Source organism: Lampetra fluviatilis, chromosome 51 (genome assembly GCF_964198595.1).
Source record: "Lampetra fluviatilis chromosome 51, kcLamFluv1.1, whole genome shotgun sequence".
NCBI lineage: Eukaryota > Metazoa > Chordata > Hyperoartia > Petromyzontiformes > Petromyzontidae > Lampetra > Lampetra fluviatilis.
In genome coordinates this window covers 7377284-7397351 of record NC_136325.1, presented here as the reverse complement: position 1 = coordinate 7397351, position 20068 = coordinate 7377284, and the positions used below count along the sequence as shown (strand labels likewise).

Here is a 20068-nt window from a genome sequence, read left to right as displayed (position 1 = left end):
GAGAGAGGCAAGGGAGAGATGCAGGGAGAGAGGCAGGGAGAGAGGAAAGGGAGAGAGGCAAGGAGAGAGGCAGGGAGAGAGGCAGGGAGAGAGGCAGGGAGAGAGGCAGGGAGAGAGGCAGGGAGAGAGGCAGGGAGAGAGGCAGGGAGAGAGGAAAGGGAGAGAGGAAAGGAGAGAGGCAAGGGAGAGATGCAGGGAGAGAGGCAGCGAGAGAGGCAGGGAGAGAGGCAGGGAGAGAGGCAGGGAGAGAGGCAGGGAGAGAGGCAGGGAGAGAGGAAAGGGAGAGAGGAAAGGAGAGAGGCAAGGGAGAGATGCAGGGAGAGAGGCAGGGAGAGAGGCAGGGAGAGAGGAAAGGGAGAGAGGAAAGGAGAGAGGCAAGGGAGAGATGCAGGGAGAGAGGAAAGGGAGAGAGGCAGGGAGAGAGGAAAGGGAGAGAGGCAGGGAGAGAGGAAAGGGAGAGAGGCAGGGAGAGAGGAAAGGGAGAGAGGCAGGGAGAGAGGAAAGGGAGAGAGGCAGGGAGAGAGGAAAGGGAGAGATGCAGGGAGAGAGGCAGGGAGAGAGGCAGGGAGAGAGGCAAGGGAGAGAGGCAAGGGAGAGAGGAAAGGGAGAGGGGCAGGGAGAGAGGAAAGGGAGAGATGCAGGGAGAGAGGCAGGGAGAGAGGCAGGGGAGAGCGGGGGGGGCGGAAAGGGTGGGGGATAAAGCGTGGGTGGGAGGGCAGAGGCGGGGTGAGAAAATCCATCTGCTGCTGCTGCTGCTAGGAGGGAGGGAGGGAATAGCAGGGAGGGAGGGAGGGAATAGCAGGGAGGGAGGGAGGGTGACTGGATGTGAATATCGAGAGAGAGCTGATCCTTTGCGCCGCTTGCCGGATTCGGCACAGCAGCAGTGACGACGCGCTCTCTCGCTCGCTCTCTCTCTCGCCGTCGCTCTCCGAGCGCCTTCCATTGCGTTCCGCGTCGCTCAACACGGACGTGACAAGGGGACGTGAGCAGCTGCTGGGCGAGCGGGCAAAGGGGAGCGAGCGCGTTTGGGGGGGGTGGTGGTGGGACCAGGTCGTCGTGGGAGGCGGTCGGAGCGAAGCGGAGATTTGCAAACGTCGCGGCTACGACCGTGACACCGACACCGCTGGCGATAGATTCCAACCCGCTCGCGTTCCGTAAGAGACGCCGGCGGCAGCAGCAGCAGCAGCACAAACAACAACAAGAAGAATCAACGAGTAGAATCAACGAGAAGAATCTGCTGAAAAAAATAAATCGACCGAGCCCGCCTGCCATTTGCGACCGCGGCGGCCGGCGATGAATCATTGGCGTTCGTTGGCTCCGCGTCGCACGGGGCAATGAGCTGAGCGAGGTGAGTGAGGGTGAGGAGGGTGAGGAGGTGTGCGGAGGGTGAGGAGGGTGAGGAGGAGGTGTGAGGAGGAGCGCGCGACATCGTCGTCGATATTAAGAGGCTCCTGGTTCCGTCATCGAGAGAGAGAGAGGGGGGGGGAGGAGGACGAGGTGGGAAGAAGAGGCGGTCGTTGTGTGTGTGCGCGAGATCCTCCGGGGAGAGAGTCGAGCGAGCGAGAGGAGAGAGCTGCCGACAGTCGCGAGCCGAGCGCTTGATTAGAAATCCGTGGCACGTAGCCGGCGAAATGCGCCAGCAGCAACAGCAGGAGCAGACGCCGCTACGGTGAAAAGCGCCGCTCATACGGGCAACAGCAGCAACAACAGCAGCAGCAGTAGCAGCAGCAGCAACAGGAGCAGCAACAACAGCAGGAGCAGCAACAGCAGCAACAGCAGCAGCAACAGCAGCAGCAGCAGTAACAGCAGCAGCAGGAGCAACAGCAGCAGCAACAGCAGGAACAGCAGCAGCTGCTCCGATCACAGGGGCGAGAGGGTGACCGGGAGCATTCCACGGTGGTGGTGGTGGAGGCCTTCCAACGCCGCCAAGTGGCGCATCCTCTCGGATCCTCTCGGCCGTGACGTCCTCCCATCGCACACAGAGGGCCTCACCCCCCCCCACCCCCCCCCCCCAAGTCAATCGACCCGACGTCCCATGGACTCGGCCCGCCGTCCACTACGCGACGGCTCCTCGCGCTCCCGTTGCCGCCGGGCGGGGAGGACGTCGCTGCCGCTGCCGACTCCCGGCGCGCGCCGGAGCGACCCACGCCGGCAAGAGGCCCTCGCTGAGCGGTTGACCTCTTGAGGAGGCCAAGGTAAGGCCCCCGAAACGTCGTCTCTCGGGGCAGCCCAAGAAAGGACCCCCCGCCGCCCCCCGCCGCCGCGCCGAGAAGCCGCGAACGAACACGCGCGCAACGGAGTTCACGCGGCACGGTGCCAGAGATCCGTGCGGAAGGCTCTTGCACCCACCAACCCACATCCTCCTCCTCCCACGCACCCTCCTCCACCCACCTCCTCCCACCCACCCACCTCTTCCACCACCTCGCCACCTTCACCCCCCCCCGACCCCAACCACCACCACCGATGACGGCCGCGCCGAGATGCGTCGGCACGCGTCGTCGGTGACTGGATCGCCCGTCAGCGGCGGCGGCGGCGGGCAGTGATCACCGAGTGGGACAATGACGGCCTACGGCTACCGCATGGACTACTGCTGCGGCGACCCGGACTGCTGCGACACCACGGCCGTGGGGGCCAACTGCTGGTACGGCGGAGGTCCCCACGGCGGAGGTCGGGCCTCCCCTCCTCCCTCTTCTCACAAACCGCCCGGCGGTGCCGGAGGTGGTGCCGGCGGTGGTGGCTACGGCGCGTCTTCCACGCTTCCCTCTCGCAGGGGCCCTGGTCCCGTGGCCATCGACGATCGGCCACGCGGGTCGGGTCACAGCGGCGGTGGCGGCGGTGGCAGCCGCACGATGGCGAGGGGCCACTCGGCTCCGGCGGCGGCGCCGGGTCATGTGCCGCACGGCGCTGCCGCGTGGTGGGGAGATGAACCCTCCTGGGTGCACGCGCACCACCACCACCACCCGCCCCCGCAGGTGCGCTGGGAGGGGTGCGTGGCGCGGTTGTGGTGGTGGGGTGGGTTGGTTGGTTTGGTGGGGCAGTCCGGGGTTTTTTGTCGGTGGTGGTGGGGAGGTCGGTGTTTCGGCGGTCGGGGGGGTTCGTGGGGCAGCGGTGAGGTCAGTGGTTGGGTTGTGTGGGCCGGGGAATCCATTTGGTGGTGAGGTTGGTGAGCGTGGGTTTGGTGAATTGGTGGTGAGGTTGGTGAGCGTGGGTTTGGTGAATCGGTGGTGAGGTTGGTGAGCGTGGGTTTGGTGAATCGGCGGTGAGCTTGGTGAGCTTACGTATGTCCGTCTGTGTGTTTAACTTCTTTTGCACCGTACGTTAGCCAACCTTGCTAATCGGAGGCACGGTCAATACGTCTTTCAGCATTGGGGTAGAGTTCGCCTGTGGAATTCTGTCTGATCATTGAACCGTGGATTTGATCGGCGTGTCACAGACGAGATGGGAAGGTCATTGGGAGATTCGCAGTCGGTGTCACCGGGGCGTTCGGTATTTCTCTGGTAGGAGTCACGTGGTACTGCTAGTGCTGGGGTCACCTATGACGAGGGTGGTGGTCTTGTCACGCCGGCCGTGCGGTCGCGGACGTCGACCTCCGGAGCGCCGGCGTGCATGACGGGAGCCGGGGTCGCTGTGGCCTGGGCCCCCTCACCCACTCGCTCAATCGCTCACCCACTCGCCCACTCACCCACTCGCTCACCCACTCACCAACTCTCGCTCACCCTCTCACTCACCCACTGACCCACTCGCCAACTTGCTCACCCACTCGCCCACTCACCCACTCGCTCACCAACTCGCTGACCCACTCGCCCACTCGCCAACTCTCGCTCACCCACTCACTCACCAACTCGCTCACCCACTCACTCACCAACTCGCTCACCCACCCGCCCACTCGTCCACTCACCCACTCGCTGACCCACTCGCCCACTCGCCAACTCTCGCTCACCCACTCGCTCACCCGCTCACCCACTCGCTCGCCCACTCGCTCACCTACTCGCCCACTCGCTCACCCACTCACCAACTCGCTCACCCACTTGCCCACCCGCTCACTCGCCCACTCGCTCACCCACTCGCTCACCCACTCGCTCGCCCGCCCGCTCGCCCACCCGCTCGCCCACCCGCTCGCCCACCCGCTCGCCCACCCGCTCGCCCACCCGCTCGCCCACTCGCTCGACCTCTTGACTGCCGGACGCGCCGTGGCGAGCGATCGGACACCGCGTCGGCATTTTGTGCCGGAGATTGTAGCGACATGGCACAGGCAGTGCTGAGCCCCCCCCCCCCCCCCGTCGCTCACCCCCCCCCCCACGTTGCTCACCCCCCCCCCCCACGTTGCTCACCCCCCCCTCCCCGACGTCGCTCACCCCCCCCCCCCTCTCTCCTCGCCCCAGCGTGCGTTGGTCCCGGGGGTGGTGGTGGGGGGGGAGGCAGGGTGGGGGTTGGTGGGGGGGAGGCTTGGTGGGGGGGAGGCAGGGTGGGGGTTGGTGGGGGGGAGGCAGGGTGGGGGTTGGTGGGGGGGAGGCAGGGTGGGGGTTGGTGGGGGGGAGGCAGGGTGGGGGTTGGTGGGGGGGAGGCTTGGTGGGGGGGAGGCAGGTGGGGGTTGGTGGGGGGGAGGCAGGGTGGTGGTGGGGGGGAGGCAGGGTGGGGGTTGGTGGGGGGGGGGAGGCAGGGTGGGGGTTGGTGGGGGGGGAGGCAGGGTGGGGGTTGGTGGGGGGGGAGGCAGGGTGGGGGTTGGTGGGGGGGGAGGCAGGGTGGGGGGGGGGAAGAGGTGGTCCACGTCACCACGGCCCCTCCCACTGTAGAGGGATTTACATTCCGCCTACATTCGCGCGTGGCCTCTCTGCGGGAGGATAGAGGCGCGGCGCTGCAACCGCCACCGCTGGCGGAAAGGGGCCTCCTGCAGGAAGATGCTTTAGAGAGCTCGACCACCCTGACCACACGTCTTGGATAGAGGTGCGGGTTACCCACCATCTTGTACTGCGTCATAGCCTTGTACTGCGTCCATCTTGTACTGCGTTGATCTTGTACTGCATCCATCTTGTACTATGTCATAGCCTCGTACTGTGTCCATCTTGTACTGCATCGTAGCCTTGTACTGCGTCCATCTTGTACTGTGTCCATCTTGTACTGCGTCCATCTTGTACTATGTCATAGCCTCGTACTGTGTCCATCTTGTACTGCATCGTAGCCTTGTACTGCGTCCATCTTGTACTATGTCATAGCCTCGTACTGTGTCCATCTTGTACTGCATCGTAGCCTTGTACTGCGTCCATCTTGTACTATGTCATAGCCTCGTACTGTGTCCATCTTGTACTGCATCGTAGCCTTGTACTGCGTCCATCTTGTACTATGTCATAGCCTCGTACTGTGTCCATCTTGTACTGCATCGTAGCCTTGTACTGCGTCCATCTTGTACTGCGTCATAGCCTTGTACTGTGTCCATCTTGTACTGCATCGTAGCCTTGTACTGCGTCCATCTTGTACTATGTCATAGCCTCGTACTGTGTCCATCTTGTACTGCATCGTACCCTTGTACTGCGTCCATCTTGTACTGTGTCCATCTTGTACTGCGTCCATCTTGTACTATGTCATAGCCTCGTACTGTGTCCATCTTGTACTGCATCGTAGCCTTGTACTGCGTCCATCTTGTACTGCGTCCATCTTGTACTGTGTCCATCTTGTACTGCATCGTAGCCTTGTACTGCGTCCATATTGTACTGCGTCATAGCCTTGTACTGTGTCCATCTTGTACTGTGTCTATCTTGTACTGCATCGTACCCTTGTACTGCGTCCATCTTGTACTGCGTCCATCTTGTACTGCATCGTACCCTTGTACTGCGTCCATCTTGTACTGCGTCCATCTTGTACTGCGTCCATCTTGTACTGCGTCCATCTTGTACTGCGTCCATCTTGTACTGCGTCCATCTTGTACTGCGTCCATCTTGTACTGCGTCCATCTTGTACTGCGTCCATCTTGTACTGCGTCCATCTTGTACTGCGTCCATCTTGTACTGCGTCCATCTTGTACTGCGTCCATCTTGTACTGCGTCCATCTTGTACTGCGTCCATCTTGTACTGCGTCCATCTTGTACTATGTCATAGCCTCGTACTGTGTCCATCTTGTACTGCGTCATAGCCTTGTACTGCGTCATAGCCTTGTACTGCGTCATAGCCTTGTACTGCGTCATAGCCTTGTACTGCGTCATAGCCTTGTACTGCGTCATAGCCTTGTACTGCGTCCATCTTGTACTGCGTCCATCTTGTACTGCATTGAAGCCTTGTACCGAAAGAACCACCACCGCCACCACCACACGTGCGAATTCATAGTCGCAGCCAAATAATCCGAATGTGGAGGAGGGTAACATTTGAGGAGCGACCAAAGCAACGACGGGCGTGGCCAGGGCCTCGGGGATCGAACCCCGCGGCGTCGTGAGCACACCGGTCGAGGGAGATTAATTTGGAACTTTCGTGACTGCAGGAATTATTCTTTGGTTCTTTCGGTAAAGTCACGTCTAAACGTAATCAACCAGGTTAGGGTTGTTGACTGTTATGTTATCCGACTCGCTGTTGTATTACATTACATTTCTAAGTATACTAGATTTGTACTCTTAGGTTGTTTCGGTAAAGTCACGTAGGTAAAAAAAAAAGTCACGTAGAAGGGAAGTAATAAAATAATAAAAATAAAACATAAAATAATTAAATTTCGATTTAAAGCTTTCGTGACTGCAGGGATTCTTCTTCTTGGTTCTTTCGGTAAAGTCACGTAGAAGGGAAATAATAAAATAATAAAAATAAAACACAATAAAATACAATTCTCACGACGTTTCGGCCACAACGCAAGCAGCCGTCCTCGGGTGAAGAACAGGTCTGTCAGAAAGACAGCGTCTAAATGAGCACCACCAGACCTGTTCTTCACCTGAGGACGGCTGCTTGCGTTGTGGCCGAAACGTCGTGAGAATTGTATTTTATTATGTTTCATTTGTATTATTTTATTATTTCCCTTCTACGTGACTTTACCGAAAGAACCAAGACGACTTCCGGTTCAGTTTGAAGGCTTCTGGTTTGGGGGGGGGGGGGCACACTATCTCTGATTTGCGTGGTGCCCCGTACCCCTCCCCTCTAAACGGTCCTGCCTACTACATTGGGATTTTTGACCCAATTCCATTAATGAGAGGTTGGCTTCTCGTGAAGGGGCGGGGGAGAGACTTGATTTATCCGCACAGAACCCGCCACGTTTGCGAGGGGCTGTAACGCTCAAATGATTTGTTTGTTTGCATGTTCACCACAAATACGTGTGCTTAATGCGGACATGATTCCTTGCAGAAGGTCTTTTAACATCTTAACAACTGTTTTATTTTTCTTCTTGGTTCTTTCGGTAAAGTCATCACGTAGAAGGGAAATAATAAAATAATAAAAATTCAACACAATAAAATAATTCTCACGACGTTTCGGCCACAACGCAAGCGACTGTTTCATTGCCAGAAAGGGTAAAACCAACTCTTTTATTTTGACACTGGCAATGAAGGCACCATAATGCTCTATACAAATTCAAGAAGCCGCTGCTGTGCTGTCGTTTCCTAGTCGCGTCGCTGCTCCAGCCTGCAACGGCTCGTGCTCCCAGGCGGGCTGCCGTACGTATTGAGCAGGCTCAAGCCTGCTGCGCTGATGCGATCTGATGAGATGGTGCATGTACAGAGTGAGCTGGTTGTAAGGCATGAAGGCCCATTCATTGAGCTGTTACATTGTGCTGAATTTGCCCAACACTCTGAGGTATACTTATATATATATATGGTTTGATCATTGGGTTTTTAGCCTTCTATCTGGCAACAAAACTGACACCATTTTTTACAAGGAGTCATGTTTGCATAGACCACAATACCTGCAGTCATAATGCAAACAAAAAACATAACTCTGTATGCACTATCCTTGAAGTTGATTGGTCCACACCCGAGACAGTTTTCCTTAGAGCCTAGTCTCACATGGGTTGGACCAGATGACGCCACATATGGTTTGTTCGGTAAAGTCACGTAGAATTTGCCCAACACTCTGAGGTATACTTATATAAATACAGTAAAACCTTGGCTTGCGAGCAGAATTCGTTCCGGAAACATGTTTGTAATCCAAAGCACTCGTATATCAAAGCACTCGTATTTCAGTTGTGATCACGTGACGCTCGGCAGACAAAGCGTACACACGTACTGCTCGCATTGCAAGACCTCGCTCGTTTATCAAATTAATATTTATTTAAAATGTTTGCTCGTCTTGCAAAACACTCGCAGACCAAGTTACTCGCAATCCAAGGTTTTACTGTATATGGTTCTTTCGGTAAAGTCACTTAGTTAGAAATAAAATAACCAAAGAGTATGGATTCCTGCAGTCACGAAAGCTTCAAATCCTCATATTCTTAGGATATTTCGGTAAAGTCACGTAGGTAAAAAATTTAAAGTAAAATTAATAAAAGTAAAAAAAAATTAAATCACGACGTTTCGGAGGCAACACAAGCCTCCTTCAAATCCTCAGTGTGCACTGTCCTTGGTGCTGAAGCCACCCTCACTATGCACTGTCCATGGTGCTGAAGCTACCCTCACTGTGTGCTATCCTTGGTGCTGAAGCTACCCTCACTGTGTGCTGTCCATGGTGCTGAAGCTACCCTCACTGTGTGCTATCCTTGGTGCTGAAGCTACCCTCACTGTGTGCTATCCTTGGTGCTGAAGCTACCCTCACTGTGTGCTGTTTGTGGTGCTCAAGCTACCCTCACTGTGCACTGTCCTTGGTGCTGAAGCTACCCTCACTGTGTGCTATCCTTGGTGCTGAAGCTACCCTCACTGTGCGCTATCCTTGGTGCTGAAGCTACCCTCACTGTGCACTGTCCTTGGTGCTGAAGCTACCCTCACTGTGTGCTATCCTTGGTGCTGAAGCTACCCTCACTGTGCACTGTCCTTGGTGCTGAAGCTACCCTCACTGTGCACTATCCTTGGTGCTGAAGCTACCCTCACTGTGTGCTGTCCGTGGTACTGAAGCTACCCTCACTGTGTGCTATCCTTGGTGCTGAAGCTACCCTCACTGTGTGCTGTCCGTGGTACTGAAGCTACTCTCACTGTGTGCTGTCCTTGGTACTGAAGCTACCCTCACTGTGCACTATCCTTGGTGCTGAAGCTACCCTCACTGTGTGCTGTCCGTGGTACTGAAGCTACTCTCACTGTGTGCTATCCTTGGTACTGAAGCTACCCTCACTGTGCACTGTCCGTGGTACTGAAGCTACCCTCACTGTGCACTATCCTTGGTGCTGAAGCTACCCTCACTGTGTGCTGTCCGTGGTACTGAAGCTACCCTCACTGTGCACTATCCTTGGTGCTGAAGCTACCCTCACTGTGTGCTGTCCGTGGTACTGAAGCTACTCTCACTGTGCGCTATCCTTGGTGCTGAAGCTACCCTCACTGTGTGCTGTCCGTGGTGCTGAAGCTACCCTCACTGTGTGCTGTCCGTGGTACTGAAGCTACTCTCACTGTGCGCTATCCTTGGTGCTGAAGCTACCCTCACTGTGTGCTGTCCGTGGTGCTGAAGCTACCCTCACTGTGCGCTATCCTTGGTGCTGAAGCTACCCTCACTGTGTGCTGTCCGTGGTACTGAAGCTACTCTCACTGTGCGCTGTCCTTGGTGCTGAAGCTACCCTCACTGTGTGCTGTCCGTGGTACTGAAGCTACTCTCACTGTGTGCTGTCCGTGGTACTGAAGCTACCCTCACTGTGTGCTGTCCGTGGTGCTGAAGCTACCCTCACTGTGCGCTATCCTTGGTGCTGAAGCTACCCTCACTATGCACTGTCCGTGGTGCTGAAGCTACCCTCACTGTGCACTGTCCTTGGTGCTGAAGCTACCCTCACTGTGTGCTGACCGTGGTGCTGAAGCCACCCTCACTGTGCGCTGTCCGTGGTGCTGAAGCCACCCTCACTGTGTGCTGACCGTGGTGCTGAAGCCACCCTCACTTTGCTCTGTCCGTGGTGCTGAAGCCACCCTCACTGTGCGCTGTCCGTGGTGCTGAAGCCACCCTCACTTTGCTCTGTCCCTGGTGCTGAAGCTACCCTCACTGTGTGCTGTTTGTGGTGCTGAAGCCACCCTCACTTTGCTCTGTCCCTGGTGCTGAAGCCACCCTCACTTTGCTCTGTCCCTGGTGCTGAAGCTACCCTCACTGTGCGCTGTCCGTGGTGCTGAAGTCACCCTCACTTTGCTCTGTCCCTGGTGCTGAAGCTACCCTCACTGTGTGCTGTTTGTGGTGCTGAAGCTACCCTCACTGTGCTCTGTCCTTGGTGCTGAAGCTACCCTCACTGTGCGCTGTCCGTGGTGCTGTAGCCACCCTCACTGTGCGCTGTCCGTGGTGCTGAAGCCACCCTCACTGTGCGCTGTCCGTGGTGCTGTAGCCACCCTCACTTTGCTCTGTCCCTGGTGCTGAAGCTACCCTCACTGTGTGCTGTTTGTGGTGCTGAAGCTACCCTCACTGTGCTCTGTCCTTGGTGCTGAAGCTACCCTCACTGTGCGCTGTCCGTGGTGCTGAAGCCACCCTCACTGTGCTCTGTCCCTGGTGCTTAATCTGCCAGCTTCTGACCTCCGACAACAGTAGCCCCCCTACCCCCAACGCCCGCTCGCTCTTGCAGCCCTGACACGAGCAGCTCTAGGGAATGGGAACTGTACGTTAGGCGTTGCATGAATAATTGAGTCATCGGTTACAATCGATAGCCCCACTGGTGATGCATGCATTGCGTCGCGACTGTGAGAATCGATCATTTTCCGTCCGCGTGTGTGGAATGTAATCCGCTTCGCGTCAACCGCATGCGGCGCGATTTCCGACTGCTGCATTGCCACTCGATGAATTGTCACCATTCGGGGTGGAGGTTCGTCTCAAACAAATATTATTTGTATAATTATTTTGTTGTATTCTGGTGAATACAGCACCTCGGTTTGATTGCATGTACCTGTCTGAGTGTGGGTACGTGTGCGTACGTGACACACACGCACACGGTTAGTGCGGTGCGCTATGGACCTGGTGACCCAAGTTCGATTCCCGTTCACGGTTACCACTGGTGACGATTATCTGAATCGGTCCTGGGGCCCTCCTAGGTCGACTCAGCACTTGCCCCAACACTTTGTTAAGGTTATACGGTGGATCTTTGACTTTGGGTGTGTGTGTGTGTATGTGAATGTGGGTGGGTGGGTGGGTGTGGGTGCGTGCGTGTGTGTGTGTCGGTGTTTGTGGGTGTGTGTGTGCGTGTGTGTGTGTGTGTGTATGTATGGGTGTGTGTGTGTGTATGGGTGTGGGGGTGTGGGTGAGTGTGTGTGGGTGTATGTATGTATGTATGGGTGTATGTGTGTGTGGGTGTGTGTATGGGTGTATGTATGTATGGGTGTGTGTATGTATGGGTGTGTATGTATGTATGGGTGTATGTGTGTGTGGGTGCGTGTGTGTGTGTATGTATGGGTGTATGTGTGTGTGGGTGCGTGTGTGTGTGTGTATGTATGGGTGTGTGTGTGTATGGGTGTGGGGGTGTGGGTGAGTGCGTGTGTGTGTGTGTGTATGTATGGGTGTGTATGTATGTATGGGTGTATGTGTGTGTGGGTGTGTGTGTGGGTGTGTGTATGGGTGTGTGCGTGCCGCGTGACATCTGTGCGTGCGTTTGCCATTGATTGGTCCCCCGATGAGCATGGCTTAGCTGAGCGGAGCCGCTCCACTGATTGTTTCCCCAGGGGAAGGGAGAGAGAGAGAGGGAGGGGGGTTGGTGCACAGTTTGGATAAAACTACAAGTTCGCGCTCCGATGAGTGAATGCCCCCTAGCCGACGATGCTGCCCCCCCCTGCCCCCCACCGCCCCCTACCCCCCAACGAGTCTCGGTGTCTCAGCCACCCCCTTGTTATTTTTGGCAAGTCGGCCAAAAGTAATTAAATGCGCGGCGGCGGCTCCCGAGAGAGCGTGCGCGGTTCGAGGGAGGAAGTAACGCCGAGCGAAAAATAGCCGAGTCGCTGAGCTGCAGCGGAGAGGAACGGAGAGACGGGGGAGACGGAGAGACGGGGAGACGAGGAGATGGGAGAGATGGGGGAGAGATGGGGGGAGACGAGGAGATGGGAGAGATGGGAGATGGGGGAGAGATGGGGGAGACGAGGAGATGGGAGAGATGGGAGAGAGATGGGGACATGGGAGCGATGGGAGATGGGGGAGATGGGAGAGATGGGAGCGATGGGAGATGGGGGAGATGAGGGAGATGGGGACATGGGAGGGATGGGAGATGAGGGAGATGGGAACATGGGAACATGGGAGGGATGGGAGATGAGGGAGATGGGGGACATGGGAGGGTTGGGAGGGATTGGGGAGATGAGGGAGATGGTGGAGATGGTGGAGATGGGAGGGATGGGAGATGAGGGAGATGGGGGAGATGGGGGACATGGGAGGGTTGGGAGGGATTGGGGAGATGAGGGAGATGGTGGAGATGGGAGGGATGGGAGATGAGGGAGATGAGGGAGATGGGGGAGATGGGGGACATGGGAGGGTTGGGAGGGATTGGGGAGATGAGGGAGATGGTGGAGATGGGAGGGATGGGAGGGATGGGGGAGATGAGGGAGATGGTGGAGATGGGAGGGATGGGAGGGATGGGGGAGATGAGGGAGATGGTGGAGATGGGGTCATGGGAGGGATGGGAGGGATGGGGGAGATGAGAGAGATGGGGGAGATGGGGTCATGGGAGGGATGAGGGAGATGAGGGAGATGGTGGAGATGGGGTCATGGGAGGGATGGGAGGGATGAGAGAGATGAGTGAGATGGGGGAGATGGGAGGGATGGGATAGATAGGAGATGAGGGAGACGGGAAGATGCAGAGACAGGGAGAAGGGGAGTAGGGGAGATGATAAGATGGGGAGATGATAAGATGGGGAGATGAAGAGACAGTGAGTATGGGAGTTGAGGAGAGAGTTGTAATTGGACGACTGGAGGGGGCTATCCGTGAGAGATCTTGCGGTTCGAATCCAGCAGCCCGCCCTGGATATTATTGTGGGTGCATCAACCGTAAAAAAAATACTACTCGTACGACTACCACTGCTACAACGCGCCGTCTGCTTCACTGTGCATGTTACAGATCCCCGCTGACGTCATTCGGACAGGGTGGGCCATTGTGTGACAGTGTGAGCGTCCAAATAAATTAATTAACCCACCACCCACGGATTACTCCATCGGGGTCGCACACAGTAGCAGCATTGCCCCCCACCCCACCGACTGTGAGACTACAGCGGGGGGAGGGGGGGAGGGTGGGTGCTCTAGGCCTGACCACGTGATCTGTGACACCGCTGCCGTGTGATCAAGACGAGGAGTGGGGGTGGAGAGTGACGACGCTTGGTGCGGGTGGACACACACGGGGGGGGGGTGGGGAGAGGGGGGGGGTGCTGTTGGTACATCCGTGTTTATTTGTGTGTCTGTGTGTCGGTGTCCTTGGGTGTCCGTGCATCTCGCTGTGTCCGTGTGTACCTCTGACCGCCTGCATGGACATGTGGCGAAGATTAAAGGCGCATTCGTGCAATTGCTTCACTAGAGAGAGCGAGCGGTGGACGGTGATGAGGTGGGGGGGGGTGGTGGTTGGGGGAGGTGGTGGTTGGGGGGGGTGGTGGGAGGGGGGTGGTGGTGGGAGGGGAGGGGGTGGAGGTGGAGGTTGGAGGGTGAGCGGGATGAACAGCGATGTGGGCGGTGGACATCTCCGGGTCACTGCCATGCATGGGGGTGGCGGGAGGGGGGGTGGGGGCATGGGGGGGGGGTGGGGGGAGGAGGGAGGGGGGGGTGGGGGCAGGGGGGGATGGGGGCACGAGGGTGGGGGGAGGAGGGAGGGGGGGGAGGGGGTCCGTGATCTTCGCTGCAGAGCTGCTGCAGAAGCAGCAACGGAATACTGATGAGCGAGCGACACCATCGCGGGGTGAGAGGGGGGGGGGGGTGCTGGCTGAGGCCCCCGGTCTCCTACCCCCCCCCCCCCCCCGGGCCCGACCCCCCCCCCCCCCCCCCCAACAACAATGCTCGCGTCTCGTCAATAACTCACGGCTTCCTTCACCTCTGGTGTCGTCGCGATCGCGCCCCGGGTTTGCCCGTGTAGGTCACACGGGGGTGGGGAAGGGGGGGCATCTTCGTCCCGTTTTCGTTGTGCGTTGCGTGAGTGTTGTTGTTGTGCTTGCTTGCGTGAGCGGGCGGGCGAGTGAGTGACTTCGAGAGAGAGACAAAGGCGGCCCGGCGTGGTGCCGTCCACCCACGCCCTCGTGTGCCGTGCCGGCATTCACAATGCTGCTAACTCACTAACAGCGCTTCAGGCAAGAGTCCGTTAAGGCTGTACGGGGAATTTTGTCTTTGTCCACTCAGCCATTCATCCTCCTGTACCACATCAGTCAATCTGTTCTACAACCCGTGCCACGCCTGTTTAAGCCCCCTCTGTCCGGCCAAACAGAAGCTGCTTGGGCACACGGTGGCTGGGGCACGCAGCCTTGCTTGCCGGATGAGCTCGCTGATGATGGGATTGCGTCCAGATCTTTCAAGCATCTGTGAGCTCCTCGCACTAACCTGCCCGGTCAAACCCAGGGTGGAGCGTAGGCAGGCCAGGCTGATTGTTTCAAAGCGGTGTAAATTTCGATTTAAAGCTTTCGTGACTGCAGGGATTCATCTTCTTGGTTCTTTCGGTAAAGTCACGTAGAAGGGAAGTAATACAATAATCAAAACAAAACATAATAAAATAATATAATTCTCACGACGTTTCGGCTACAACGCAAGCAGCCGTCCTGAGGAAGCAAGCAGCCGTCCTGAGGACGGCTGCTTGCGTTGTAGCCGAAACGTCGTGAGAATTATTTTATTATGTTTTATTTTTATTATTGTATTACTTCCCTTCTACGTGACTTTACCGAAAGAACCAAGACAAAGCGGTGTAAATGTTCTCTCTGTGGGGGGGGGGGGTCCACCTTTCGCAAGCAAAGAGAAAGGAAGGACACAGGAGTGTTAGCGAAGACCCGGAGCTTCGTGTGGACCGACAGAGACCAGGTAGCCTCCGCACGTGGTCACGCAGCTGACGAGAAGATAACACTGCTCTTCGAGATCATCTTGCGGTCTCTCTCTCTCTGCCTCCCTCCACACCCTCTCTCTCTCTCACTCGCACTTCTCTCCATTTTCCTCTCTCTTTTTTTACGATCGGAGGAAACTAGAAGATGCTCGGTGTAGTCGGCACTTTGCTTCGTTCATCATTTCGTTTTGGTTTTTTTAAACGCTTTGCTTTATGTAACTCCTTTTTTTTAATGAAATATTTTACAATAGATGTCACGCTCTGCTCTCCTTACCCCTTTACTCTATCTCTCTACCCCCTCTCTCTACCCCCTCTCTCTACCCCCTCTCTCTCTCCACCCCCTCTCTCTCTACCCCTCTCTCTACCCCCTCTCTCTCTACCCCCTTTCTCTCTACCCCCTCTCTCCCTACTCTCTCTCCCAGCTCCACTCCCTCTTCCCATCCTCCCTCTCTCGCGGTCTCCCCGCTCCCACTCTCTCCGTTCCCATCCCCCGTGGGATCTCCGTGTGACTGTACAGTTGTACTGCACTACCCGCCCCCCCACCACCTCCCCTCCCACATAAAGCTCCCTCCTGGGAGCCCAGCGGTGGTGAGCGGAGTGTGGTGAGCGGAGTGTGGTGATCATCGAGATGGCAATGGCCTAGAGCCTGTGTCTGCGTGTCTCGATGTGTGTCTCTGTCCATGTGTATGTGTGTCAACCTGTCTCGATGTGTGTCTCTGTCTGTGTGTCTCTGTCCATGTGTATGTGTGTCTATGGGCATCAATGTGTGTATCTGTCCATGTGTATGTGTGTCAACCTGTCTCGATGTGTGTCTCTGTCTGTGTGTCTCTGTCCATGTGTATGTGTGTCTATGGGCATCAATGTGTGTATCTGTCCATGTGTATGTGTGTCAACCTGTCTCGATGTGTGTCTCTGTCTGTGTGTCTCTGTCCATGTGTATGTGTGTCTATGGGCATCAATGTGTGTATCTGTCCATGTGTATGTGTGTCAACGTGTTTCGATGTGTGTCTCTGTCTGTGTGTCTCTGTCCATGTGTATGTGTGTCTACGTGTCTCGATGTGTGTCTCTGTCTGTGTGTCTCTGTCCATGTGTATGTGTGTCTATGGGCATCAATGTGCGTCTCTGTCCATGTGTATGTGTGTCAACCTGTCTCGATGTGTGTCTCTGTCTGTGTGTCTCTGTCCATGTGTATGTGTGTCTATGGGCATCAATGTGTGTATCTGTCCATGTGTATGTGTGTCAACGTGTTTCGATGTGTGTCTTTGTCTGTGCGTCTCTGTCCATGTGTATGTGTGTCTATGGGCATCAATGTGTGTATCTGTCCATGTGTATGTGTGTCAACGTGTTTCGATGTGTGTCTCTGTGAGTCTCTGTCCATGTGTATGTGTGTCTATGGGCATCAATGTGTGTCTCTGTCTATGTGTATGTGTGTCTACGTGTCTCGATGTGTGTCTCTGTCTGTGAGTCTCTGTCCATGTGTATGTGTGTCTATGGGCATCAATGTGTGTCTCTGTCCATGTGTATGTGTGTCTACGTGTCTCGATGTGTGTCTCTGTCTGTGAGTCTCTGTCCATGTGTATGTGTGTCTATGGGCATCAATGTGTGTCTCTGTCCATGTGCATGTGTGTCAACGTGTTTCGATGTGTGTCTCTGTCTGTGTGTCTCTGTCCATGTGTATGTGTGTCTATGGGCATCAATGTGTGTATCTGTCCATGTGTATGTGTGTCAACGTGTTTCGATGTGTGTCTCTGTCTGTGCGTCTCTGTCCATGTGTATGTGTGTCTATGGGCTTCAATGTGTGTATCTGTCCATGTGTATGTGTGTCAACGTGTTTCGATGTGTGTCTCTGTCTGTGCGTCTCTGTCCATGTGTGTCTCTGTCAAATATATAGAGCTGTGTCTGTCTATCTGTCTGTATATCCGTGTTTCTGTCTGTGTATATCTGTGTCTGTGTGTCTCTGTCTCTCTAAATGTGTGTCAGTGTGTCTGTCTCAATGATTCTGTGTGTGTCCGTCTCTGTGTATATGCGTCTCTGTATCTCTTTGTGTGTGTCTGTGTCTGTGGCCTCAAGGTGCACTTGGCCTGGCACAAGCGTCGTGGTGACGTCACCGCCACTTAGTGGCGAATGGCGGTTGTTGTTGTATGTATGTGTGTAGTCTATACAGGGGATCTTTGGTTTTGTTTGTCTATGTATATCTGTGCGTGTGCATGCTGTTGGTATATCCGTGTCAATTTGTTTGTCTGTGTGTCGGTGTCCTTGTGTATCCGTGCATCTCCCTGTGTCTGCGTGTACCGCTGACCGTCTGCATGTACATGTGCAGCATTGTAGAAGCGCAGCCCTGCAAGTGCTCCGCTAGAGGGAGCTATAGACATTTCCTGTGGAGGGTAATCCTGGCCTTCTCCTCCACGCGTGCCAGACATCTCGGAGTCACCCACACTCTACCCCACCACACGTCACCTGCGGTGGTCGTGGTGTTACCCATTTATACTATTGTGTGGAAAGAGGTGGCGCTGGCTGATTGCGTCTTTGGGCTTATGGATGTGTCCGTGCGTGCGTGTCTTTGTGGGTAGCGTAGCGGTTAACGCGCTGCGCTACGAACCGCTCACGGCCACCACCAACACCGGTGACGATTATCTGAACCGGTCGTGGCCCTCCCCTAGGTCGATTCAGCCTTAAATCAGTGCCCGGTGCGGTGCGTCAAAACATCGCCACTGGGGGAGACAAAGGCGGCCGGGCGTGGTGCTGGCCACCCACCCCTCCCTCGTGTGTCGTGTCGGCCTTAAAAGGTGGTGCTCGCTAACAGCGCTTGGCTCCATCAGTTATAGGTTACACAGGGGAGCTTTGTCTGTGTGTGTGTCTCTCTGTCTCTCTACATTTTGTCTTGCAGGCAAATCCCCCTCCCATCATCGTCAACGCGGACAATCTGGATTCACCGTCTTACGTGAGTTGTCCACGCCGCCCGCGCGCCACCGCCAACTCTACCGCTCGGATCACCCTCTCCACCAGAGGTCGCAAACGGGTTTTGATTCCTTACCCGTACCCGTACCCGGCCGCACCAGGGTCGCAAACGGGTACCCGGCCGGGTACGGGTAGCCGGGTATCGGGTAGGGTACGGGTATCGGGTACCCGATTGCGACCTCTGCCCTCTTCTCACCGATAACAACAACAACATCAACAACCACCATAACCACAACTAGAACGAGTCGGCCCGTGTCCACCGTATCTGCGGCACGGAATCTTTGCGTCTTTCTGCCTGCTGTGCGTGTCTCGATTCTACGCGTTTTGTTACCTTCACCTTAGCCGTAATAGAGGATCTTTGGGTTAGATCGCGTCAATATATAAAAGTGCCGTCAAACCCTCCACCACCCGACACAGCCAACTAGTAAGGGTTTGTCACGTAAACAGAACGTGGCCAATTCGTCACTAGTACAGCACTAGTGTATAGTGTAGTGTATAGTAGTGTATAGTGTAGTGTATAGTCTAGTGTATAGTTTAGTGTATAGTAGTGTATAGTGTTGTGTATAGTGTAGTGTATAGTGTAGTATACTAGTACAGCACTAACCGGTGTGTTGGAGAGCAAAGCCACAACATTTACAATCTGAGTACGACGTTTCGCCAGTAATTACAACCGGCTTCATCAGGCGGACAGCAACAACAACAAAAACAACCTCAATATTTGAAGAGCCGCAGTGCAGCGTGGCGGATAGCGTCATGAAGCAGTCCCTTGAAGAGCCGCACGCGGCTACGGGGCCGCAGGTTCATGCCTGCGACGCCCCTCTGGGTTGCTAACTCAAGAGGGAAGTTCAACCTGTGTAGGCCGCAGGCCTTGCTTGTTAGCACCCGCCCCACCCTCCCCTTGGGCTTTGCGCTGTGGCCTCCTACTGCTTAGGCCCCGCTCCTTCCTGGACAGGCTCCTCCTCTTCCTACATCGTTAGGCGGAGGTGGGCGTGGCCAGTAGGCGGAGGTGGGCGGGGACGGTAACCGGAAGTGGGCGTGGCTGGCAGCCGGAAGTGGGCGTGGCAGGTAGGCGGGAGTGGGCGTGGCAGGTAGGCGGGAGTGGGCGTAGCCGGAAGTGGGCGTGGCCGGTAGATGGATGTGGGCGTGGCCTGTAGGCGGAAGTGGGCTTGGTCAGTAGGCGGTGGTGGGCGGGGACTCAATCCCCAACAGTTGCCCAAGCTCTGCGTTCCTGCATGGTGATGTTTGGACAACGCCGTGCGTGAGTTGTTGGTGTGTGCGGCGAGGAAACCCGACGCACCCGGAGAGACAACAACCCCAGCTGCTTGCTCGCGTTGTACATGAACCCACTTGCTGTGCTGCCACCGGACCCCGGCCATGTTTGCCGGGAGATGGGAACGCTGGTGGCCACCGACCCCCCCCCCCCCCGCCATGAGGCCCTCCGTGTTGTGGCCTCGCGAAGACTGCGGCTCTGCAGTGGGATTCTTGACTCCATCCGTGCGGCGCTAACGAGTGCCACCTCGCATTCGGCGGGGTTCTCTCCGGGTTCTCCGGGTGGTTCACACCGCGCGACGCCAAACTCGCCTGCCGGCATCGGCAGCGCCCTCCCGAGAATCGCCGTAGGTTTTCACCGGGCGAATGCGTTCACTGTTTAGCGTCGACGGTGGTTGTCACGGTCACCGTCGCCGGGGCGAAATCGGTGGGGACCGGCTCGTTGAGCAGCCCCCGCGGGAGGGATGGAGGGAGGCCTCCATCCAGCAGTGGAGTGACCACGGCTGCTGATGACCCGCGAGAGGTCCGCTGCCTCGACATTATCGTCATTCATCTTCTTGGTTCTTTCGGTAAAGTCACGTAGAATGGAAATAATAAAATAATAAAAATAATTAAATAATTCTCACGACGTTTCGGCCACAACGCAAGCAGCCGTCCTCAGGTGAAGAATAGGTCTGTCGAGAAGACAGAGTCTGTTCTTCACCTGAGGACGGCTGCTTGCATTGTGGCCGAAACGTCGTGAGAATTATTCTATTATGTTTAATTTTATTATTGTATTATTTTCATTCT

At 56.1% G+C, this 20068-nt stretch overlaps 1 protein-coding gene across 5 annotated transcripts in view; it reads left to right on the top strand.

Annotated features, from left to right (window-relative positions):
• LOC144948905 (uncharacterized) overlaps positions 1-18699 on the top strand; it is a 114644-nt gene extending 95945 nt beyond the window's left edge. For 4 of the 5 annotated variants that reach the window (XM_078878625.1, XM_078878624.1, XM_078878623.1 and 1 more), the window contains one exon: positions 17940-18699. In XM_078878625.1, coding sequence (XP_078734751.1) covers positions 17940-18212 — 273 coding nt within the window. In that variant the 3' untranslated portion in view covers positions 18213-18699. Of the gene's footprint in view, positions 1-816; positions 2973-17939 lie in introns of those variants that run through there. The other variant, XM_078878622.1, reaches the window with a different exon arrangement.
• Positions 18700-20068: the final 1369 nt, after the last annotated feature.